General features: G+C 42.8%; 1 protein-coding gene across 1 annotated transcript in view; it reads left to right on the plus strand.

Moving 5' to 3' along the window:
- Nucleotides 1-25871, plus strand: part of NCAPH2 (non-SMC condensin II complex subunit H2) — an 82274-nt gene that overhangs the window by 15882 nt on the left and 40521 nt on the right. The window contains exons 6-13 of the mRNA XM_030217111.1: nt 51-122; nt 4434-4513; nt 6348-6502; nt 9239-9340; nt 11706-11845; nt 19576-19647; nt 21076-21142; nt 24538-24645. Of these exons, the coding sequence (XP_030072971.1) occupies nt 51-122; nt 4434-4513; nt 6348-6502; nt 9239-9340; nt 11706-11845; nt 19576-19647; nt 21076-21142; nt 24538-24645 (796 nt within the window). The remainder of the gene's footprint in view (nt 1-50; nt 123-4433; nt 4514-6347; nt 6503-9238; nt 9341-11705; nt 11846-19575; nt 19648-21075; nt 21143-24537; nt 24646-25871) is intronic.

Here is a 25871-nt window from a genome sequence, read left to right on the forward strand (position 1 = left end):
CATGGTATCCTTTTTCTTATGTTGTGACACTTGTCTCATCATACCTGCAGTTCCTGGATTTGGATGACATTCAAGACTCGAGCAAGTCTAATGTGGATATGAGGAAGGAGCAGACCCCCAATGTAAGATTTCTTATGTTATCTGTGTCGTCTTCTCATTCTCATCCTATCACAGTCCTTTATGATATTGTTTTGTTATTACTGTAGTTTCTTAAACTTGAAGTTTGGCTAAACAATGAGTAAATTGTCTACCAGACCAGTCCTGGCATATGGGTTATGCCCTCTACCAGCAGATGGAGGCAGAGCAAATGTTTGTGAACCCTGCCCTATATAGGGCACCATTCAACCTGGTGCTCCTCCATATTCTTTCTCCAGCAGATAGTAGATTTGGTTAGTTGGCCTGGTGATGCTCTTGGGGCCAGGTTGGAAAACTGGGCATCCAGTGGAGCAAGGACAGTATGGAGGTTCCCTTTCCCTCTGCTTGAGTCTATCCTTGAAGCTGGGTTTGATAACCTGTAGGTGCGGCTCATATTATAGGGATCCAGAAAAATAAATGGATTTCTTGAGCACTTCCCTAGATCTGGGGGGAGTGGGAATTATTGAAGGAGACCTTTATCATTTGAGATCGCTGGAACAGTTTGGTTATGGGCAAGTTTCCTAAGTTTTTGAAGGGAGTGGTGTTTGGCCAGGTTAGATGCTCTACTACAGCAGTGGCTGCTGATGGGATTGATGTATGTGTTTTCACAGTGGCTTTTTCTGTGAAGAGCTGCAGAGAGAGTAGTGTTGTACCCTGGGCTGGTTGTTCTTGTGGCTCTGGTTTGGCTCTAGACGTCATGATATATGATATGCAGACTTGATCAGGTTAAAGATGGGAAAGGAACTGAAATTGCCTCAAAGGCTAGTCCTGATGGCTTGTTTCTTGAAAGGTCTAAGCTGAGGTGGAAGGGATAGTCTCCAGAATTTATTACAACACTTTTGCAGCATGGGGGGGGGGGGTGATTTCTGTATAAGCCACCTAAGTTAGGTACCTAAACTGTGTGTGCTAAACGCAAATTCTGAAAGAGCAATTAAGCGTTTAGTTGCATAAATCTGCAGTTACGTGTGTAAGTTTAGGTGTGAGAGCTTATACTAGTTCTGTGGTAGGTGCAAATGCTCACCACCTAAATGCAAAGAACAAATCATAAAGAAACTTCAGACCGCTCAAAACACGGCAGCCAGGCTCATATTTGGAAAAACACAATTCGAAAGTGCCAAACCCCTCCGAGAAACTGCATTGGCTCCCAATCAAAGAACGTATTGCCTTCAAAACCTGCACCCTGGTTTGTAAAATTATCTACAGCGAAGCCCCGGGATACATGACTGACCTTATAAACCTACCAACCAGAAACCCAATCGGATCAACACGAACATACCTAAATTTCCACTACCCAAGCTGCAAAGGACTCGAATACAAATCAACCTATGCTTCCAGCTTCTCCTACATAAGCACACAACTCTGGAACACACTACCAAAAGCCGTGAAAACAACATACAACCACCTAGACTTCCGGAAATTACTAAAAACCAACCTGTTCAAAAAGGCATACCCTACCGACCCAACATAAATGCCTGAACAGTGTAACACAACAAAACCAAAGCTCGCAATTGGTCACTAAGTAACTCTTCCTTTCTCTGATTCCCCAATGTGTCTGTAACACATGAACCTTATTGACCATAACACCATTTTGTATTTGTTCTCTACCGGAGTTGGCGAACGCCTACACGGTACTATGTAAGCCACATTGAGCCTGCAAATAGTGGGGAAATGTGGGATACAAATGAAACAAAATAATACAATAAATGTAATACAGTATTCTAAAAGCTTAACATGTAACTGTTGGGCACATCCTTCCCCTGTTCTGACCATACTGTTCTCATGTCCATTCCCCTTCCACAGTTATACACTGTGAGGCCCCTTCTTACCTGCTGCAATATCTTTGATGAGCAGGGATCAAGGGAGCAGGTAGTTGGTCGAAGGTCTCTTAGGATTTTGTCAAGACCCTCCTCCGTTATTGTATTAAGACTCTCGAATGTCTCTGTCAGGAGGGGACGAGTTTGTGCGCTCCTGGTTAGCTGATTGGCGATTGCGTGGGACTGCCTGTAAATCCTGGTGGAGACTTTTAATTTTGTTGGCAAAATATGCAGCAAAATCATTGCAGTTCAGTTTTGACTGGGCAGGCTGGTTCTGTTGTAGGGGTTGCACTAGGCTGTTTACTATGCTGAATAGGTGCTTGGTTGAATTGGCAGCCTGTTCAATACACTGAGAGAAATATTGTTTTTTGGCTGCTGTTAAGGCTTGGCGGTACTTTTTCATGTGATTCCTCCAGTTTAGCCTGTCCTCATCCAGGTGAGATTTGCACCATCTTCTTTCCAATTTCCGTCCTTCATGTTTAAGGATCCTAAGTTCTGGAGTAAACCAAGGTGAGCGTTTGTGAGTGGGGCATAAGACCTTTTTAGTACTGCCATTTTCTCTAAGGTCTTAGTTAAGTGCGTATTCCAAATATCGACCTGTTTTCACACTGTAGTTGTCTGATATCCTTCCAAACTCTGAGGGTGCCATTTTGTTTTAGGTGGTCACTTAGGGAGAACTTAATTAGAAAATGGTCCGTCCGTGATAGGGGTGTTATTTCAATACTGCTCTGTTGGTATTCTGGGATGTTAACCATTTTGTAGACTATCAAGTGTAATGTGTGACCCTTTTCATGGGTTGGAGAATTGATCACCTGTGTGAACCCTAGTGCTGTCATCGTGTCCAGGAAGACAGCTTGTAGTGGTATCTGGGGGTTTGATGTGTAGATTGAAATCTCCCATGATCACCATCCTAGGGTAATTCAGGGTCACTTGTGTAATCGGATCAAGGCGTTCTTCCATAAATATTTATTTTATTTGGATTTGCTCACACCTTTTTCCGTAGTAGCTCGAGGTGAGTTACATTCAGGTACACTGGGCATCTCACTGTCCCTAGAGGGCTCACAATCTAATTTTGTACCTGTGGCAATGTAGGGTTAAGTGATTTGCCCAAGATCAGGACCAGCTGAATAATAGTAAAATGGACCAATGTAAAACATAATAAACGAATCGATGATAAATACATACATAAAATGCACATATATATAAATCTATAAAATGTATACACATATCAGAAATTGTAAAAAAACAGGGACACCCACCCAAGCAGTGAACTAATCAAAGGAGGGGGGAACCTAGAAAAAAAAAACTAAGTCTGGGACTTATGAACCTTGTACTTTCTCTAGAGTCCCATATATAGCCTTGGTTACTAATATGACTTGGGTTTAACAATGGTTAGAAAACGTGTTTGTGCTCGCAAGATTTCATAGTGATATTACATGCAACATTTTTACTATATTACAAATGCTGCAAATAAATTACTGTAATCAAACATATAAACAGCGAGTGACCGACTCACTCGCAAATGCGCAGTAGAGACTTCCCTCTCTGTCCCGCCCCCGCATCAATACGTGATGATGGGGGGCGGGACAGAGAGGGAAACTGCGCCGCTGAGGTTGCTACTGCCCCCCCCCCCCTCTCAGAGGCGCCGCCGCCACCCCTCCACCCGGCCCGGGCCCTCTCTTCCCTTCTGAACTTACACATCCATTCGCCGAACGCAGCAACGCACATTAGCTGAGCTGCCCCTTCCTTCTCTGCCTGTGTCCCGCCCTCGCTGACGTTACGTCACAGGAGGGCGGGGCCACAGGCAGAGAAGGAAGGGCCCACGGCAGCTCAGCTGATGTGCCTTGCTGCGTTCGGCAAATGGATGTGTAAGTTCAGAAGCGAAGAGAGGGCCCGGGCCGGGTGGAGGGGTGGCGGCGGTGGCAACTCCGAGGGGGGGGAGCAGTGGCGACCTCGCGGGGGGGGGGAAGGAAAACCCCCAATATCAGCCCGTTTTTACGGGCTCAACGGCTAGTGTTATATATTTATGTGGGTCTTCGAGCTTAGTATACCATGAGCAGCCAGATTGGTTTCTTTTCTAGCTGGATTAAGAGATTCTGATTCATTTAGCTGAGGAATGGTCAATTCTGTGCAGTTTGAATGCTCAATATTCTCTGTGTATGTTATGGGCATGATTGCTTGGCTATATGAAATACTGAACATTCCCTGGCTGCAAGATACCCTTATGGGGCGATTTACTTGGAACCTTTTTTTCTCTGTCTAAAGGACTAAAGGCAAATATTCATCAGTAAGACATCATTTTTCCATCATTGTTAGTCATTCTTGAAATGGTGAGGTTGCTACATATTTTTAAATGATCACTACAAAATATGTGCTTTAAGCAGGAACTATGACTTGGGTATAATAGTGTGAATTAACTCTGGTCTGCACTTCTCCTCTTTCAATGACTTGGAGACTGAGCTGGTATCTCTTGCTTTTTAATAGGTTGTGAACATTGTTCCTCTGACTCCTATGGCTCTAGTCCCACCTGAGGAAATGGAGAAAAAAAATAACCCACTGTGCAGGTACTGGCATTGTTTGCATATCTGCCTAGATATTGAGGGAAGGGAATGGGACTTGATATACCACCTTTCTGTAGTTAGTCAAAACGGTTTACATTTTATATACAGGTACTTTTTTTTTGTACTTGGGGCAATGGAGGGTTAAGTGACTTGCCCAGAGTCACAAGGAGCTGCAGGGGGAATCAAACCCAGTTCCCCAGATTCTCAGGCTGCTGCATTAATGATTAGGCTACTCCTCCGCTCCATGCTCCATTCCACTGCTCTTCTCATAAAGGCTTGTGGCCTTTATTTGCTGTTTCTGTGTTTTCAGTCGGGCTGTAATGGAGTACCAGCCTGATGTTTAGAGCCGTGGGATGAGAGCCAGGAAAGCCAGGATTCAGATCCTGCTGATGGTCTTTATGGCCTTGAACTAGTCGCTTCATCCTCCATTGCCTTCGATGCAAAATTACCCCTCCCCCCCCCTGTTTACAAAGCTGTGCGGCATTACTGACAGCCCATTTAAAATGAATGGGTTCTGTCGGCAGTACCGCACCGCCAGCCGCTAGCATGGCTTTGTAAACAGGGGCCTTAGTTTATAAGAGCAACTGGAGTAGCAGGGAAGGGGATGTAGGCCAACCAAACAGACAAATCTCTAGAGGTAGATTGTATCTGGTTTCTCAATACATTTTCACTACAATGGACTTAACACAGACTGTTTTGGCAGTAAAACTGCCTGCTTCAGGAGTCAAGTATCTAAAATACATAGATATACAATCACAAAGGTATAAATAGAATATCACAAAGAAACATCACATAAATGTATGCATATTAAAATTTGTATATATAAAAAAAAGTGTTTTGCTATACAAATTTTAATAGAAACTAGGAAAAAATGCCTGTTTCTGAGCGCAATGAAACGGGCGCTAGCAAGGGGCCCCCTCCCTCCGTCCCTCCGAGCTACTTGCCTTGTTCGGGGTTCGCGTTCGCCTCGCGTTTCAGCCCTCGAGTGTTATAGTTCCGCCCTTGACGTCATGACGTTTTGACGTGAGGGCGGTGCAGACACTCCAGGGCACACCGGATATCTCGAGCGCCTCAACTTCCGTGGAGACTTCAGGTTGGGGTTGCCTTTTATATAGAGAGATATGTATACATTTTATGTGATGTTTCTTTGTGATTGTGTCTGTATCTTAGATACTTGATTCCTGAAGAAGGCATTTTTATTGCCGAAACACAGTCCATGTCAAGTCCATTGTATCTGGTTTCTCAATAAATTTTCGCTACAATCAGCCTCTGGAGATTGGTCTGTTTGGTTGGCCTACATCCCTTCTCTACTACTCCAGTTGCTCTTCTTCTTCATAGGGGATTTTTCCTTGTTTTTTGGAGGGTGTTGGAACTTAGATTGTGAGCCTTCTAGCAATAAGAAAATAAAATAAGTAAAATACCTAAATGTAAGTCACCTTGAGCTACCAAGAAAAAAAGTGTGCTAAATGTAAACAAACACATTTTCATTTTTTTGAAAGTCTATATTGTCTGCATTTTCTGTGCTGTCAAGTCATACCACAAACTGCCCTCTCCATGGAGGTTTCAATTGCTTTTATGGATCATTGGAGATACCTCTTGACTTGGCCTCAACACCTCCTTCATTGTGCCATAGAGCTTATAAACTTATCTGTTTTTGAGCAATGTTGTTGAATGTTAAGGATTGTATTAATTGATTAATGCCTTAGAAAAACAACGACTGTTCCTTGGAGGAGCATGGCATCTTAATCTAGTGGGATACATTATTTCTACTGTGAATTGTTGTCGAGAATCAATCTTTGATCAGCATGCTTTCTTTAAAAAAAAAAAAAAATTTCAGCCGCAAGGGAGAGATTCTTGCCAGCAGAAAGGATTTTCGGATGAACACGTGCACTCCCCATGTTAGTGGGGTCTTCGTGTTAGAAGTAGCTGAAATGTCTCCGACACAGTTCTTTCTTCGGCAGAATTGGAGGGAGGTGAACCAGAATGTTACAGGTAGTTCTTGATGCTTGTTCTGTTGGACCTTTCCTTCGTTATTCTTCAGGGTCGTGAGCATTTGCAGAATGCACATAGAAGTCTGTTTTCCAGCTTTGAACAGTAGGATAATTAAAAAAAATCTTTTTGTTATGTTTTTAAATATCAGCAACATTTAAATGCTTATCTGGATAGTAGCACCTGCTATCTAGATAGTGTTGCTGGCCTGGTCTATCCAGCAATTTTCAGCTGCACTAGCCAGATAGTACCACTGAAAATAGTTAGTAACCACCCTAGTACTATTTGGATAGTGCCAGGGCGGAGCATGGGTGGTCCTAGAAATTATCAAAAAAAGGAGGAAAAAACCTCGCGATGCCATGAGAAGCAAAAGAAAGCCAGTGAGGTGAATCCAAGGAGGATTCACCTCACTGGCTTTCTTTTGGTCCTAGAAATTACCCAGATAGCGACAATATTCAGTCTTTTTTTGTTTTTAATCCATATAACCTAGGACAGCCAAATGGTAACATCTGGCATTATCCATAATGCACCACTCACTATCTGTACATAAGTGTTGCCATACTAGGACAGACTGAAGGTCCATCAAGCCCAGAATTCTGTTTCCAATAGTGGCCAATCCAGGTTATAAGTACCTGGCAAGATCCCAAAATAGTACAATACATTTTATGCTGCTTATTCTAGAAATAAGCAATGGATTTCCCCCATCATAATAATGATGGCTTATGGACTTTTCTTTTAGGAAGCTGTCCAAACCTTTTTAAAACCCCGCTAAGCTAGCTGCTTTTACCATATTCTTCGGCAATGAATTCCAGAGTTTCATTACACATTGAGTGAAGAAATATTTTCTCCGATTTATGTTAAATTCACTACTGTGTAGCTTCATTGCGTGCCTCCTAGTCCTAGTATTTTTGGAAAGAGTAAACAAGCAATTCACATCTACCCATTCTACTCCACTCGTTATTCTGTTCCACTCCACTCTTTATTTTATAGACCTCTAACATATCTCCCTTCAGCCTTCTTTTCTCCAAGCTGAAGAGCCCTAGTTGCTTTAGCCTTTCCTCATAGGGAAGTCGTCCCATCCCCTTTATCATTTTCGTCGCCCTTCTCTGTACTTTTTCTAATTCCACCACATCTTCTTCTTTTTTTTTTTTTTTTTTTGAGATGTTGTGACCAGACCTGCACACATGGAGCGATACAAAGGCATTATAACATCCTCATTTTTGTTTTCCTTTCCTAATAATACCTAACATTCTATTTGCTTTCTTAGCCACTGCTGCCGCACACTGAGCAGAGGGTGTCAACAATGGCACCTAGATCCCTTTCCTGGTCAGTGACTCCTAATGTGGAACCTTGCATCACATAGCTATAGTTTGGGTTCCTCTTTCCCACATGCATTACTTTGTCCATGCTCACATTAAACATCGTCTGCCATTTATATGCCCACTCTCCCAGTCTTGTAAGGTCCTGTTGTAATTTTTTACAATCCTCTTGCAATTTAACAACTTTGAATAACTTTGTGTCATCAGCAAATTTAATTAGCTCACTAGTTACTCCCTCTAGATCATTTATAAATATGTTAAAAAGCATTGGTCCCAGCACAGACCCTTGGGGAACCCCATTATCTACCCTTGTCCATTGAGAATACTGACCATTTAACCCTTCTCTCTGTTTGTTTTCTTTCTATCTGTTAACCAGTTTTATGTTTCAACATTTTTATTGAAGGTAAAATCAAACTAACAAAACACAAATGCCACTCCATTATTGACCGACCATGTCACATGCACATTGAAACTAATACAGTGGGCACTCTAGGCCTTCAATTAGCATTTTATGTTTCAACTGTTTTATGACAAGATAAATTGGTGTCAAACAAAAACTATATTGCAGATACAATTACAGGTGGCAAAATCCAAGGAGAGTACAAAGTGGTTGTATATCAATCCTCCGTAATATTCAGCACCCCAATTGGAGTCGCTGACGTGTTCTCTCCTGAATGAGCCCTATATGGAATGTCACCACCCAAAGCACAGCTCCCCTACCTACCCCTCCCCTCCCCCCTAATAAGATCTTCAACATAAGAAATTGCCAACGACCTCCACCCCAACAGTTACAACCAAATTCTTAGTGCTCACCTTAACCTGAGGGAGTTCAGCTAACTATTAACCGGTTTTTAATCCACAATAGAACACTACCTCTTATCCCATGACTCTCCAATTTCCTCTGGAGTCTATCATGAGGTACTTTGTCAAATGCCTTTTGAAAATCCAGATACACAGAATCGACCAGCTCACCTTTATCCACGTTTGTTCAACCCCTTCAAAGAAAGATAGTTGATTGAGGCAAGATTTCCCTTCACTAAATCCATGTTGGCTTTGTCTCATTAATCCTTGCTTTTGAATATGCTCTGTAATTTTGTTCTTGCTATCATTCACAGTCCTTCCTTGCTATCATTCACAGTCCTTCCTTAAGCGCCTCCTCATATTCCGATGTCTGAGATCTCTTCTCTCGCCCATATACATCTTCTGTATACATGAAAATGCCTATATAAAAATGGCAATCATTATATTGAGGTAAATATTTATTAGGTTTATGGAAAATGTTATACTGTAGATCCTTTCATATTGTGTGATCTGCAGTGCATCAGTAGGAGAGTGACTGGAGGGGATTTGTCTTATGTTGAGACTGTTTTCTCTTTCCCATTATTTGTGTGAATTCCTATATTGTGTCTTTTCCCTCCAGAGCTGCAGAATGAAGGCTTGCAGGATGACAATGGGAACCTGCTGATGGAGACCTCCATCTGCCAGGCACCCACGCCAGTACTAAACTTTTCTGAGGATGGAGGTGAGAGCATGTCGGAGCCCTGTCATAGCAGAATGTACTGTTTATACTTAGCATATTTTTATGTTTTATTTAATTTCTTATCTCTTATTTGCCATAAATGTATGGTTAACAGTATTATAATGAGAATTATTAACTTAACTCTATGTATCTCCGGATTACTGATTGAGACAGTGGTTCCCAAACCTGTCCTGGGGGAACTCCCAGCCATTCAGGTTTTCAGGATATCCACAATGAATTTTCATGAGAGAGATTTACATGCATCTCCTCCAGTGGCTTGCCACCCCAGAGGAGTACATAAAAATTTGTAAGAACTTAAAAAAAAGGTTCTGGTGAACAGGGGGAGTCAAAGCCGCTTGATCACATTAGGGAAAGCTTTACACTGCTCCACACTGTGAAGAAACTTGGGTCTGGTTTCTTGGAATTTTTCTTAAAAGCACCTGTGGCGAAACATTGGGTTTCCAAGCCTGTGAAGTGTATTAATTTCATGAAGTGTATTTCCCTTGTTTGACCAGCAGATGGCGACTGTTTTTTTTATTTTTATTTCGTTTTATTTATTTATTTTTTTTGTAAAGCTGTTACAGAAGTGACAGTTTTTTCCCACCTAGCTGTGAAGTAATCTTTAGTCTCAGGGAGAGGAGAGAGATTCACTGAGGTCCTATGAGCATCTATATTTCCTGAACTCCCCAGGTACTACTTAGGTAGTAAACAAATGTTTAGTTAGTTTTAATATTGATACCGGTTTGATTTACATGTTATTGTTGCTATATTTTCACCATTTTTGTCCTTTTACTGTTCACTGTTCAATTTCCTGACAAATCTTATTAATTTTGTTGAGTCTGCTGTCTTGGACTGACTAAGAATCCTTGTGGTTTGTGTTTTGGTCTGTGGGTGCTTTCTGGGAACTATGGGACCGCTGAGATTGTGGTCCCAGTGTCCTTAGAAACTACCGGGGAAATAACTTGCAGATGGGAGATTCGCCCAGAGGCAAGTGAGATCCAGCAGGTGGGTGGAAGGTTATGCCAGTGTAGAGCGTGTGCATAGGTGGTAGTGGACCTGAGCAGTGCTGGGACAGAACCTTAGGTGGCCACAGGGTTAAAAGGTGTGCTCTAGGCATTTTGTGGGAGCTCCTTTTTGTAGGTTTTATTCTGCAAAAAATGGTATTTACACAGTCAAATGCAAGAATACAAATGTAGTAAAAACCAAACGGGTACAGTTCAGAAGGACAATAGGATGAAAAATTAACAGAGGTAGTAGCCTTCTCTGAATCTTCTGGTAGTATGTTCTTTCTCTTTACTTTACCTGTCAGGTCCTTTCTCCTGGTATCCTCAAAAGCTTCTATCCCTAAGGGGTCCTTTTACTAAGCTGTGCTAAAAAGAGGCCGGTGACGCTGTCAGTGTATGGGTTTCCTGCTTGCTGCGGCCACTTTTTATCATGGCAGTAAAATGGCGGTGTTCTGTTTTTTTTCCCCCCTTTTCTTTTGTAACAGCCACGTGCTAATTTCCATATTTGGGGTGTGGCCATTACCACCGGGACCCCTTACCACCACCTATTCAGGAGGCGGTAAGGGCTCCTGCACTAGTCGGGTAGCCCGTGGTAATGTGCCCATGCAACCCGATTAGCACAAGCACGCCAACTCTCTGCCCCCAGACGTGTCTTCTGCACTGGAAAATAACAAAAAAAATTATTTTCCGGCATGTGTGCGCGCTAACTGGAACCAGACTGTGGGGACACCTCAACACATCCAGTGGTTGTGCTGTTTTAACGCGCAGTAAGTTAAAGGGCCCTTGATGGGCCAATGATCAAATTTCCAGCGCTGTTCCAAACAGTGCTGTAAAACTAGCACCGGAATAGCGTGGGGAAATAAAGCCCCGATGATCAAAAATTAATAGCATGCAAATTTGTGCGCGCTGTTAGGGTTGATCATCAGGGGCTTCTGTGGGAGGTTTGTACCTGGGTGTGCACTCAGTTGCAAATCCTCCCGCAGAAAAAGTTTGACAGGTACTGAATTTTCTCTCAGGCCTGTCAAACCTTGACTTAGCCCCCCCCCCCCCCCCCCCCCCCCCCCGAAAACTAGCTCTATCGGCTAGCAGTGGGGGGGAGGACCCAACCCCTAACCCCCTCTCCAGTACCTCAAATGTTGGAGGAGGAGTGATCAGCAATCCCTCCTCAGGGTGCCACCTCAAAATGAGGGCGCCCTGCCCTGCCCGGGATGCACTCGGCGGGACTTGGTTTCCATATAAGGGAGAAACTTTGACTGTGAAGGTATAATCAATCTTCTATCTTGTGTTGAGCACAATACCCGGGCAGGACCCGGATCTGTTCCTGAACATGATGTAGTATGTTGTTTTTGATCATGTCCCTGCAGCGCCCACTCCCAATTGTGATGATCAAGATGATGATGATGGAGGAGGAGGAGGAGGAGGGGACTTCTTACCTTGCAGTGAAAACCATGAAACAGATGCAGAAATGGATATGGTGACCAGAGAGCACATTGAACGACAGAAGGTAGTGGCTTGCACTCTCTTTAATTAGGCTATAGTATTTCTCCTGCCTGCATCCCTCTCATGTCCTAATTCTTTTGGAGTCAGAAAAGAGAGGGAAAACAGCATACAAATACAACAAGGCAAACAAAAAAAGCAAACACTGGGCCTTCAGGATTGAGAAAAATGTAGTCCTTTAATATCACAAATACCCGACACGGGCCGTGTTTTGGCGTACAACCGCCTGCATCAGGGGTCTTGCCCGTACTTGGGACATACAGTTCAGGCTTCCGGTCTCCAGGCTCCCATCTCCTCTCCCTCGGGAGTTGCCCGAGGGAGAGGAGATGGGAGCCTGGAGACCGGAAGCCTGAACTGTGTGTTCAAGGGACTGTGTGTCCCAAGTACGGGCAAGACCCCTGATGCAGGCGGTTGTACGCCGAAACACGACCCGTGTCGGGTATTTGTGATATTAAAGGACTACATTTTTCTCAATCCTGAAGGCCCAGTGTTTGCTTTTTTTGTTTGCCTAATTCTTTTGGAGTCACACTCAATAATTCTGTTTGCTTCCTTCCAAAATTTATTGTATTAAATTTGCAGCATCTCTGCTTGTAGTTTTAAGTGTAATTCTTTATCTGCCTGCCATGTCTAATATTAGCAATGCCTGATTTACCTCTAATCTGATCTTTCCTGTAAAGTCCATTGAACCAACTCTTCTGCTGCTTATCGCCTCATTGTCAGTGTCCTTCTGTTAATACTACTATTGGATTGTTTCAGTCATGAATTATTAATGAAATTTGACTGTCGGTTAGATTGGATGAACCATGCAGGTCTTTGTCGTTATTTACCGTGTCTGTTTAGGAACAGAATTATAATCCCCTCTTCAAGCAGAAGCATCAAGGAAGTACCCACTTTGGAATAAAATCCTTGTCTTCTCTCCAGTTATTTTCTCATTCTACACAACATGCTCACTTTGTTGGTGGCTACTGACCTCTAATCTGCAGAAGAAATTGGAAGGACTCTGATCAGTCGTTGATCCTCGGAGTGGCCTAGTGGTTGGGGTGGTGGACTTTGGTCCTGGGGAACTGAGGAACTGAGTTCGATTCCCACTTCAGGCACAGGCAGCTCCTTGTGACTGGGCAAGTCACTTAACCCTCCATTGCCCCATGTAAGCCGCATTGAGCCTGCCATGAGTGGGAAAGCGCGGGGTACAAATGTAACAAAAGTAAAATAGATACTATTGGAGATTCTACATGGAATGTTGCTACTATTGGAGATTCTACATGGAATGTTGCTACTACTGGAGATTCTACATGGAATGTTGCTATTCCACTAGCAACATTCCATGTAGAAGGCTGCGCAGGCTTCTGTTTCTGTGAGTCTGACGTCCTGCACATACGTGCAGGACGTCAGACTCGCAGAAGCCTGCGCCGGCCACACTGGTGATCTGCAAGGGCCGACTTCTACATGGAATGTTGCTAGTGGAATAGCAACATTCCATGTAGAATCTCAAATAGTAGCAACAGTGGAGGAGTGGCCTAGTGGTTAGGGTGGTGGACTTTGGTCCTGAGGAACTGAGTTCGATTCCCACTTCAGGCACAGGCAGCTCCTTGTGACTCTGGGCAGTCACTTAACCCTCCATTGCCCCATGTAAGCCGCATTGAGCCTGCCATGAGTGTTAAAGTGCGGGGTACAAATGTAACAAAAATAAAATAAAAATAAATTTCAGTCTATACATCAAAGACAAATTCAGAATAAATTCCTTGGCAATGTTCTACTAGAGGAGCGCTATAATAAACTGGTTGACTTCCCTGTATCTCAAGGATACCTGTGCTCACATGCCCATCAACTCTTCTCAATGGAAGTTCCACTGAATCACTGTCATGAACTTGCATTATCAACACTAAGTGCTCCTTTTTTGTTCTTTCATCGGCACTTGGGGTTTTCATAAAGTGCCTAGTTGTGGTAGAAGCCCATTTTTGCAAGCGGGGTTTCTTTGTTACCCAATTATTAGTCAATCGATGTAACACATTTCACAATGAAGACATTTCAAACTCTGGGTTTTCTGATCCATAAAGAAAAGTTTTTGTTGATCCTTACTCAGAACACCCCATTCTTAGGTGCACATCTGGATACTTAAGCCACAGAATTACTCTGACAACTGCTTGCCATCAGAATCATGTGCCTGAGGCTCTCCACTACTACAGTGGCGAAAAGGTTGTACAGGATATCTTATTACAAAGGCCAGCCTTATAAACTAAGGCATCCACCTTCGCGACCTTCGGCTTCTTTCCTCAGGGTTGAGGGAGTAGAAAATGTCTATTGCTCTGGTCACCTTCAACCCATCTTTCAGAGCGTTGCCTTCAACCCATCTTTCGGAGCATCTCACTCCACCTATATCAAGTTCCTGATGGATTGGGAAAATCTTTTGTAAGCTTCCACTATCCCTCAAGGATCAGGTCCTCGGACAATTTGAAGTCCTGTCCTGCACCTGCTGCTTGGTGATGTCTAAACCTCCAAGAATCTGTGGATCACAGAAGGCAGCTCCTAAAGGGGTGCATCACCATAAAATCACCCCACCTTACTAGCTGGGATCTTCCCCCCCCACCCCCCTCCAAATTCCATTCTCTCCAGATCACGGTTCTGGTCTCCTCCTTGACTCCCAAAATCCTCTTGCAGAGCAAGTCGGAGAACATTTCTCATAGTCCTAATCTGTTTCCTATCTGGGTCTCCTATTGCCTGGGCCAAGGGCACCTTGCATGAGATCAGTCTAGGGGGAGAGCTCTGAGGATTCCCCTGAGGAAGAGAGGAATATTCCCTGCTTAAGGCAGAAGGCCTGATGAAGTAGCGGAACAAATTTGAGGTCAAAAGATGAAGAGGCATGTTGGAAGGAATCATCCCTCCACCTCTGACAGTGTGGATCCTCCTCCTGTCACTGCATCCAAGACTCCTGAGCTATTAGCAGCAATATAGGGGTTCTGCAGACAGCAAATCCTTGAGGTTGTTTGCCACCATCATGGCCAAAATGGTACAGAGATGGTCTGAACATGGATTCCTTTGGGAGTTTGGAAGCCAGCTGCCACCAGCAAAGAAAGTGTGCTATGCATGATGTTAAGACCAAGAAGTCTCGTCAGCTGAGGGTTGATTGAAGTAACTTTATTGCACCAAATACATGTATGTGACCCGACACTGCTGCCTTCCACTGAAATTTATTTTTTAACTTAAATTTTTATTGGTTAGCCTTCTCTTATAGAACTGTCTAAAATACAAATAGAGCACTTTCTTTCACCAATATTAGAAAACAACTTTCTTAAATCTTGCTGTTCTAATGGACACTAATTTGCAGTGCAAAGGGTGCCTATTTAACTTTGCAAAAGGAACGATATGGGCTATGACCTAGGAGTGTGAGCATATAGCAGTGGAGAGCTGATGGCCTTCCTTCAAGAAAAGGAAAAAAAAAAAGCCTGTAGGCAGCTTCCTCAACTTATGTACAGGATTCTGCTCAGTATCTATAGGTCACAAATACCTTCAAAAAATCAGACCATTTGTTTGTGCTGTACGGTAGCCTACATAAGTATTGCCATACTGGGAAAGACCAAAGGTCCATCAAGCCCAGTATCCTGTTTCCAACAGTGGCCAATCCAGATCACAAATCCCCTATCAAGATCCCAAAAAAGTACAAAACATTTTATACTGCTTATCCCAGAAATAGTGGATTTTCCCCAAGTCCATTTAATAACGGTCTATGGACGTTTCCTTTAGGAAGCCGTCCAAACCTTTTTTAAACTCTGCTAAGCTAACCACCTTTACCACATTCTCTAGCAACGAATTCCAGAGTTTAATTACACGTTGAGTGAGGAAAAAGTTTCTCTGATTCGTTTTAAATCTACTACATTGTAGCTTCATCGCATGCCCCCTAGTCCTAGTATTTTTTGAAAGTGTGAACAGACGCTTCACATCTACCCGTTCAACTCCACTCATTATTTTATAGACGTCTATCATATCTCCCCTCAGCCGCCTTTTCTCCAAGCTGAAGAGCCCTAGCCATTTTAGCCTTTCCTCAAAGGGAAGTCGTCCCATCCCCTTTATCATTTTCGTCACCCTTCTCTGCACCTTTTCTCATTCCACTATATCCTGAATAAGGGCAAGGCTGTGTCAAGGTCTAATATAGCCTAGTGAATTAAAGAGACAGAGAGCTTGGCCTATGCCTTGAGTACACATCCTTTTCCTAGGGCACTCTGACTGCATTTGACCAGGGCAAAAGTATTGTCTTGGTCAGGGCATTGTATGGTTCTACCATCTGAGATCTGCAGGGTTGTTACTTTGGAACCCTTTTGCTTGTTTACAAATCTTGATCACTTAGGTAGACTAGCCACAGAAGGTGCTGCTTTGGGACAGGCATCCTGAAGACAGGAATAGCGGATCTTTCTCAAGTTGAGAGTTGCTTGGGTATATCCCATATATCTGGTGGGACAATAAGGAAGGAAAGATTAGGTCTAACTTGCTAATTTTCTTTCCTTGAATCCTACCAGACCAGTCCAGGGACCTTCCCAAGCTGTATTCCATTTCCTGCTTATCAAGTGAGATGTCTGCAGATTTCTTTTCTGAGGTGCTTTTATTTTTAGCTTCTGGGTAATTTTTGCTCTTGGCTGTAGGCACCCAGAGTTCTATAGGGCCAAGGGCAGTTGGTGTATGATGTTACCTTGTCTGCTTTTAAGGTGAGAGGCAGTAGTGGGTTCAATTGTATTGATACTCAAATACCGGAAAGCTGAATGGGACCCTATATATGGTGGTGTCGGTAATCTCCATCTCTGGTAAGGGAGCAAAGCCTATGCATCCAAACTGGTCTGGTAGGACTGAAGTAAAGAAAATTAGTAGGCAAGCCCACATTTTTCCATTGGTACCATGATTATGGTGCTGTGATAAATATCAGCTGTAGATAATGAAGACATTTGAGTAAGGTGTCCGTCCGTTCCCAAATTATCATTTTTATGATACTAAAATGATATTTCACATTTTTGAAGATAATATCGTGATCTGGATTCTTAAGGCTCTCTCTTTGTTGGTCATACATTGGTGGCGATTTTATGACCTTTTTTTAAAAATTCTTCTTCTTTTTTTTTTTTTTTTAAACAAGATTGTGTTTTACAAAGACAGGCTTATAGGATAAAGATGCCTCAGATGGATATCTGGTTCGAGTATTAACACTGAAGTGGACTTGCTAAGTCATTCCTTCTGGTTATGAATCCATCTTTGAGTAATGTTACTGGTCTTCATTTACAATTACTAAGGGGGTCCTGAAAAGTCCCCTACCCCTTACTATTTACCTAAGTGTCTTCACAGATACTTGCCGGTGTTGTGATGTTATGGAGAGGATGTAGTTATCTTACATATACTCCATATATCTCCATTGAGAAGAGTTTGGTAGGGAGCTTCAGTGTGAAGTGCCCAGGTTTTCAAGGAGTGGTACTAAACATGGTGTCCAGATATTCTTTGTGGGAGAGACTTGGAGGTGATCTTTGTCAGAAGGGAATGAACACTGAACTTCTGTGCTGGAGAATACCCGTTTCTGCTTTAAGAGATGGATTTTCAGTCTGGAGCAAAGGTAGGCTGCTAGGTGTGGAAAACTTATTTCATGGAGTTCCTATATTAGAATTTTGGGGAACTTAATAAGAAAAGAAGAGGATCCTTTTGGAAGAAAATTCTCTCTTGAGTTGCATTCTCGCTTAGAGGAGTGAATCAGCAGCTGTTCCCTGGTGTCCAAATAGGGAGAATCTCTATTGAGTACTCCTGCTAGGGGTATGAGGGAAGAGAAGCCTCTTAGTGTTGCTAATAGCTATATATATTTTGGACCGATCTGAATTTTGTTTCTGTATGGATATTCCTGAAAAAAATTTGTATTTGTATAAGGTTTTTCCCTTCCTAAATACTTCATTAAACTTTTGGAACAACCCCAGCCTGTTGTTGCTATGTGGTTGGCTTATCTATGTTCTGATGGAGGGTTTAAGGTCTAAAATTCTAGAACATCAGTTCCTCCATACACCCCCATAAGTGAAGAAGGAGACCCTGAGGATTAGAAGTGGTCCCATAACTCGTAGAAATGCTCCTGGGAGACTGGAAGAGGGGGGATCAGGAGTTATAATACGAAATAGGAGTGGCGTTATCCTATCCTATATAATAAAACGCACCTCCAACATTCTGAAGCTGACTGTATGGCTGAGGCATTCCTGCTCTCTGTATCCATCTCCTGAATTGAAATCATGTACTTCCGGGTTCGTCACAAGCAGAAGTGACCAACCACACGAGATTTCTCAGCTTCAGAATGTTGGAGGTGCATTCTATTAAATAGGATTGGTCAGTTCCTTGAAGCACAGCCAGAGCTCAGCGTCCTGCACAGTAACGCTCAGACACCAGAGAGAGAGGGAGAGGGGCCTGACACCAGAGAGAGAGAGGGAGGGAGGGGGGCCTGACACCAGAGAGGGGGGGGGGAGGTATCTCTCTGTCACACACACACTCACTCTCTCACAGTCAATGTCTTTCTCACTCACTGTCTCTCACACACTCTATGTCTCACACTGTATCACATTCACTGTGTCACACAGTCACTCACACACTCTCTTGGTCTCATACACTCAGTATCACAGAGAGTCTGTGTCTCACACACACTCTCTCTCGCACAGACACACTCGCACCCAGACTCTCTCTCTCTCTCTCTCTCTCACACACACTTACATATTCACTCTCTCTCTCACACACAATCACTCTCACATACACTCTCTCAAACATACACACTCCGAGGAAAACCTAGCTAGCACCCGTTTCATTTGTGTCAGAAACGGGCTTTTTTTACAAGTTTAATAATATATTTCTAGGCATTGCTCCAGACCATTCCCCACGAGTAGGTATATGTCCTTCTACCAGCAGATGGGGAGACTGAGAGAACCTCACATATGGCCCTGTGAAGACCTAGCCCCCTCAAAAAAGGCAAGAGCATGGAGAAGCACCATAGCTCACAATCTGTGGACAGGCATTGCCTACGAGTTGTTTGGTTGTTCCTTTCTCCCCTGTGATGTTATTTGGGAGCTGTTACTCTTCTGCGCCTGATCACCTTGGTTCTGGTACCATCTTGTCTTTGTCAATAGAAAATATTGAGGGGGCTAGGTCTGCTCAGGCCTATATGTGAGGTTCTCTGTTCTCAGTCTCCCCATATCTTGGTAGGAGGACATACACTCACTCATGGGAAATGGTCTGGAGCGACTAAAGGAAAGAAAGTTAACAGGTAAGACCTAATTTCTCCTTAGCCCATCAAGAAACTAGTTATGAAAGGCTTTGCTATTGGCAAAAAAATTGCATATGTCAATGTTGGAGATCTATTAAACCTCCTTTCATTGATGCAGTGGGAAAAGGTTTTGGCTAGGAGAGTTTCCTAGGTCTATCTTCATCCGTTACCTCAGAAGGCATGAAGTGTGGTGATGACGACTACTAAAAGGTTAGGCTGAAACGAAGAATGTTGAATGCAAAGAATTTGTTATTCTTGATGACATGGTTTAGTTTGTGGGAAAGGAGAGAAGGTACTTGGGTACCTCAGGAGAAAATGTAAAGTGGATACAATTTTAAGGTATGGAATTCAAAAAGAAACATTAGGTATTATTAATAAAGAGATAAGCATAAGAACATTTCAGAAATATTGATAAGATGCTGCTTGACACAAACTCTGTTGTACAGAGTCTTCTGAATATGATGTCTCTTCTCCATTAGGCTTTGCCTGAAGAGAAAGCATACATGCTACGAGAGAGGATGCGAACTCCTGGGTCTGCTGCTAAAGTGAAGGTAAAACAAGAAGTAAAAGTAAGAGCTCCCTTATTTCATGTGAGATTGGAAAGATTTGCTATGTTTGCCTATATGCCTGGGCAAATATGTATTCCTCCACTGGAGTCATGGGAAGGACAATAATGAATCTCCCCATGAAGTTTGAAGTCCTACAGGTACTGCAAACTCCATTTTCAAAGGAAAATTCAGTAACATACAAACGTGTAACAAAATTACAAAAGTGTACACGCATGTGTGTGCATATATATATATATATATATATATATATATATATATATATATATATATATAAAATATGCACCTGCATTGGGATGGGGGAGTAATCAAAATGAATTTTTATGCTACAAAACCATATATTTATTGTTGATATTCTTGTAATTCAGATTTGGACTTAGCTTGCACCTTTTTCATTTGTAGCTCAAGGTGAGTTACATTCATGGAGTGGTCTAGTGGTTAAAGCAACGGTCTTGACGTTCAGATGTGCCTGGTTCAAATCCCACTGCTGCTTCTTATATAAGATCTTGGGCAAGACACTTAACCCTCCATTGCCTCAGGTGCAAACTTAGATTGTGAGCCGTCCACGGACAGGAAAATATCCAGTGTACCTGAATGTAACTCACCTTGAGCTGCTACTGAAAAATTGTGAGCAAAGTACAAAAATACATACAATTAAAATATACAGTAGGTATTTTCCTGTCCCTGGAAAGCTCACAATCTAAGTTTTTGTATTTGAGGCAATGGAGGGTTCAATGACTTGTCTAAGGTCACAAGGAGCTACAATAGGATTTCAGTCAGGCATCCCTGATTCTTGGCACACTGCTCAAACCATTATGTTACTCCTCTACCAAATATTTGTCCAGGGTTGATCAGAATTATACACAATATAAAAGCAAGCAGGTAATATCTCTCTTTTCTACTGCTCTTTTCTCTATCTTGTCTCTATTATTTTAAATATGTAAACGACTTAGAAGCCTTTATTTTTTTAGGCCAATTGCAGTACATTAAGCCCAATAAAATAAATATACAGTGAGCTGCTAGTAGTAGATAATTAATTAATGAGCTTGCATTTTAAGGGATACTTTTTTCTTAAAGTGCTAACCACGTAAGAAAAACCCCAGGTCCTGAAGTACGTTCACTTTATTTTGTTGGTTTCCTTTATCAATCATCTGTAGTTTATTCTGGAGCATTCCCATCAAATATGAATCAGGTGTCTTCCTGCCCACATTTTCTCCAACACTCTAAAGAGACGCATACATCGATTTTTGAAGTACCATCAATAAAGTATTGTACAGCTATTCTTTAAAGTTGTTAAAGACAAGAGGCCTTTATTCCACTTCTCATTATTTTGTTCTGTTATTTTTCATAAAGAGTTAATCATCTTGCTGTTGTAAACCAAACCAAGAATTCAGTGTTTAATTCCTGTTCTAGGAATTTCTTGATCCATGGCGAAGTCTTGATCCCTTTGAATCTACAGAAGATAAACCCTTTAAGAAAGGTAAGGGAGGAAGGGGGTAATGTAGCTTTTACCTGTTGATTTTTCTGTTTTCAGCTTAGTAGCATGTGATCATATGTCTCATCTTTGAGAATTATTAGAGAAAGCAGTAAACTTCATTGCTACAAAAATTATACAGATTTGTCAATGACAATTGTCATCAAAGCAGATGAATCCAGAGACTTGTGGGTTATGACTGTCTACCAGCAGGTGGAGATAAAGAGCACTAAACAAACTCTTGTCATATAGAATGGTATGCTCCTTGGTCAGTCAGTATATCTCTAGCTCCTGCAGGGGGTGCAAGGTCTGTCACAAGCTCTTGATTTGGGTCTCCAGTTCAGTAGTTTGGGGGTGTTTAGACTAGGGGGTACACCTGGTGGTGCCAGGTGCCTTCCCCCCCCCCCCCCCCCCCCGGGTTGTTCCTCATTTCTCTTTCAGATACAAAAAGAAAAGTGTGAAGATTTTTTGTCAGCAGTTCTTGCTGCTGTGAGGCTTTATATTGAAGGGCAGATATCAGTTGTGCTGCTACGTAGCACAGCCTTTGCCCATTCCTGAGGTTTCCACCATTTGGGTGAGTACAGCTTTAAATTTTGTTTCTCTGTCGGGCTCACTCTTGGTTCTGCTGTCACTTTTGTTTTTATGGCGGCAGAGGTAACTGTGTTTTCTGCTACTGAAGCTGTTACTATGCTCTTATTTTTCATGTCCTTCTCGGCTCGTGGCCTCTCTGGGCTGCCATGAATGTGGTATTTCCATGCCACAAGTCTCCCTCACTCCTTGCTACTTCCCCCTCCAGTACTCTCTTAGCCTTCTGTATGCCTATCCTCCCATACCTCTAGTAGGAAAGACTTTGCTGAAACTCAAGCAAGACTGGGGAACCATGATTCTCATTGCTCCCTTCTGGCCTCGCCAGATTTGGGTCCCTCTTCTTCTGGAGTTGTCCTCCGAGGAACTGTGGAGATTGGAGTGTTTTCTGACCCTCATTACCCAGAATGAGGGGTCGCTTCTACATCCCAACCTCCAGTCTCTGGCTCTCATGGCCTGGATGTTGAGAGCTTAGAATTCGCCTCCTTGGGTCTTTCAGAGGGTGTCTCCCGAGTCTTTATTGCTTCCAGAAAAGATTCCACGAAGAGGTGTTACTCTTTCAAATGGAGGAGGTTTGCCGTCTGGTGTGACAGCAAGGCCATAGATACTCTTTCTTGTCCTACACAGACCCTGCTTGAATACCTTCTACACTTATCAGAGTCTGGTCTCAAGACCAACTCCGTAAGGGTTCACCTTAGTGCGATTAGTGCTTTTCATCGCCGTGTAGAGGGTAAGCCTATCTCTGGACAGCCTTTAGTTTGCTTCATGAGAGGTTTGCTTTTGTCAAAGCCCCCTTCCAAACTTCCACCAGTTTCATGGGGTCTCAACGTCGTTCTCACTCAGCTGATGAAAGCTCCTTTTGAGCCACTAAATTCCTGCCATCTGAAGTACTTGACTTGGAAGGTCATTTTCTTGGTGGCTGTTACTTCAGCTCGTAGGGTCAGTGAGCTTCATGCCTTAGTAATGCATGCACCTTATATCAAGTTTCATCACAACAGAGTAGTCCTCTGCACACACCCTAAGTTCCTGCCAAAGGTGGTGTTGGAATTCCATCTGAACCAGTCAGTTGTCCTGCAAACATTCTTTCCCCGTCCTCATACCCACCCTGGCGAAAGCAGTTTGCATACCTTGGACTGCAAGAGAGCATTGGCCTTTTACGTGGAGCGGACGAAGCCCTTCAGACAATCCGCCCAGTTGTTTGTTTCTTTCGATCCCGACAGTTGGGGAGTCGCCATCGGAAAACGCACAATCTCCAATTGGCTAGCAGATTGCATTTCCTTCCCTTATGCCCAAGCTGGGCTGACTCTAGAGGGCCATGTCACAGCTTATAATGTTAAAGCCATGGCTGCGTCTGGCTCACTTAAAGTCAGCCTCCATTGAAGAGATTTGCAAGGCTGCAACGTGGTCTTCGGGCCACACATTCACATCTCACTACTGCCTTCAGCAGGATACCTGACTCTACAGTCGGTTTGGGCAGTCAGTGCTGAAGAATCTGTTCAGGGTTTAGAATCCAACTCCACCCCCCTAGACCCATTTTTGTTCTGTTCCAGGCTGCACTCTGTTAGTTGTTTATAGTTTCAGGTCAATCTATGTTATGTTCTCGCCGTTGTGAGGCAAAATTGACCAATTTTCATTATTTTGAGTGAGCCTGGTTGCTAGGGATACCCCATTTGTGAGAACAAGCAGCCTGCTTGTCCTCGGAGAAAGCGACGATACTTACCTGTAGCAGGTATTCTCGGAGGACAGCAGGCTGATTGTTCTCACAAACCTGCTCACCTCCCCTTTGGAGGAGTTGTTACTTTGTTTCTATGCTTTTTGATTTAACTGAAGAGACACGCTCCTGCGACGGGCGGGAAGTCGTCCGTGCATGCGTGGTGCTCGCTGCTCGCGTGCCAGAAGACTCTAGCAAAACTTTTCCTTTTTGCTTGCAAAAAATTTGCCGCTTCCTGGGCCGACATGGACGTTGACCCACTTGTGAGAACAATCAGTCTGCTGTTCTCGGAGTAAGTATCTTCGCTTTCTCCTAATTGGCCAGGAGATGGCGATTTGTCATTTTTTGTTTGTTTGTTAAAGCTGTACCAGAAGTGAGTTTTTTCTTCCCACCAAAATCTGTTAGCTTAAGCTATGAGGTAATTTTTTTAGTTTCAGATCAGGGAGTGGAAAGAGGCTCTCTTCCTCAGACCCTGTGAATAGTTAGACTTCATAACCTGTGAGCAGCTATATCTTGTCCCAGGTACTATTTAGGTTGTAGATAAATGTTTTATATTTGATCCATATTCAGTTAATCTGTTATTGCCTGTTCTTTTCCACCTGTTTATATGGTTCACTGTTCTACTCTGACATGGGGTTAGTCTAATAAATTATGTAGCAGCTTTTAAAATAAACCATGAAGTATTTTTTTTTCCACTCAACATGCAATCAAGCTATGAAATCAGTTGCTGGAGGATGTGGTCTAGGCAGTTATAATAGCTGGGTTTAAAAAGGGTTTAGACAAGTTTGTGGAGGAAATGTCTGTGAACCATTATTAGACACAGAAATAAGAAAGCCACGACTTATCCCTAGAATTGGGCAAGGAATGAATGTCCCCTTCTTGCGAATCTGCTGGGTATTTGTGATCTGGTGTGACTATTGTCAGAGACAGTATGTTGGGCTCAATGGACTCTGGGTCTTATATTACTGCTTCCCTGGGAAGAGTGTTTTCCTGCATACAATCAAGTGTATGACAGAATATTCCTTCCAGCAGTGGATTTTTTTTTTTTTTTAAATAAGGTGACTTTTTTTTCTGTTTTTCGTCCTAATTTGTGGTTATTTTTTAGGGAAACACTTTGTGGTACCACGAAGCATCGGTGATGACACAGGAAACAAAAGGAAGAGGCGGTACCCTACCAAACTGCAGGATTTCATGGCGTGGTTCTCGGTGGCATGTGAGTGACACGGCTCCAGAATTGTGCAGTGCATTTTTCATATTGTACCCCATTACTGACAAGCATGTATCTCTCAAACCCAAATAATTTCATAGATGCTTATTTGCAATAGTTGATTTTAAATCTTTTGTTGGTGAATACTGTACCATCAAAACAATAATTCCATTTTTTTCAGCTTTCTAAAACTGGAAAATCTGATAACCTCTCCATCAAAAGTAATCACCAATACACAATTTACTTTTTCACCCCCACCATTGCAGCATACCATATTTGCTTTATAACGGAAGTGCATGCTCATAAACACAGTTCTATACAGGTATTTGTTGCTTTTTATGCTTCTCATTGTATATATTTATCTTTTAATCTTTTATATATTACTAGCCATTAAGCCCGTTAAAACGGGCGAGATTTGTAATTCTCACCTCCATGTCCAGCAAACCTGCTCCCTCTCCCCCTCCGTGCCAGGCCCCCTGCACTGACATGAGAGCGCCTCTCACCTCCATGTGAAAGCGGCGGTGAGAGGCGCTGTCATGTCAGTGGAGGGGGGAAGGAGCGACAACGTCGGGGATGGGGTGGAGGTTGGTGGAGGTTGGTGTGCCGGCAATGTTCCTTTCCTTCGTCTCCAGGCTCTCCAGCGGCAGGCCGGCAGCATCCGTTTCCCTCTCTGTTCCGCCCTCTGACATCATCACGTCTTGGACACGAGGACGGGACAGAGAGGGAAGTCTACTGCGCATTTGCGGGTGAGTCGGTCACTTGTCTTTTATATGTTTGATGTTTGACTTTTAATGTGTTTAAAATTTCTTATATATTGCTTTCTATAGATTTTTTTTTTTCTTTATAACCCTTTTATAATGTGGTTCACATTTGTATTGGTTTTTACATTTATCATATTTTAAGTATACATATACTTATATAGGATTTTTGTGAGCACTTTCATTTGTGTATGTTTTTGGTTTCATTCATATGTTTTTCATTTATATTTGTGTTTGTTGTTGTTGTTGTTGTTGTTGTTTTTTTTTTTTTCATGAGGATCCCTGACGAAAGCTACCGTGCCAAAACATGGCCCGTGTTGGGTTTTACCGTATGCATCACTGATGGATAAACAATTTGGAACATGAAACTGAATGTCCTTGGAATTTTTTGTCTTTGAACTTGTTGCTTAGGTGGCTTCCACCACTTTTGGTTTCTTTCAATTTTTTGTAGAAGATATTTTGTTTGGTTCTTCT

The sequence above is a fragment of the Microcaecilia unicolor genome, chromosome 10 (assembly GCF_901765095.1).
Source record: "Microcaecilia unicolor chromosome 10, aMicUni1.1, whole genome shotgun sequence".
NCBI classification, from domain to species: Eukaryota; Metazoa; Chordata; class Amphibia; order Gymnophiona; family Siphonopidae; genus Microcaecilia; species Microcaecilia unicolor.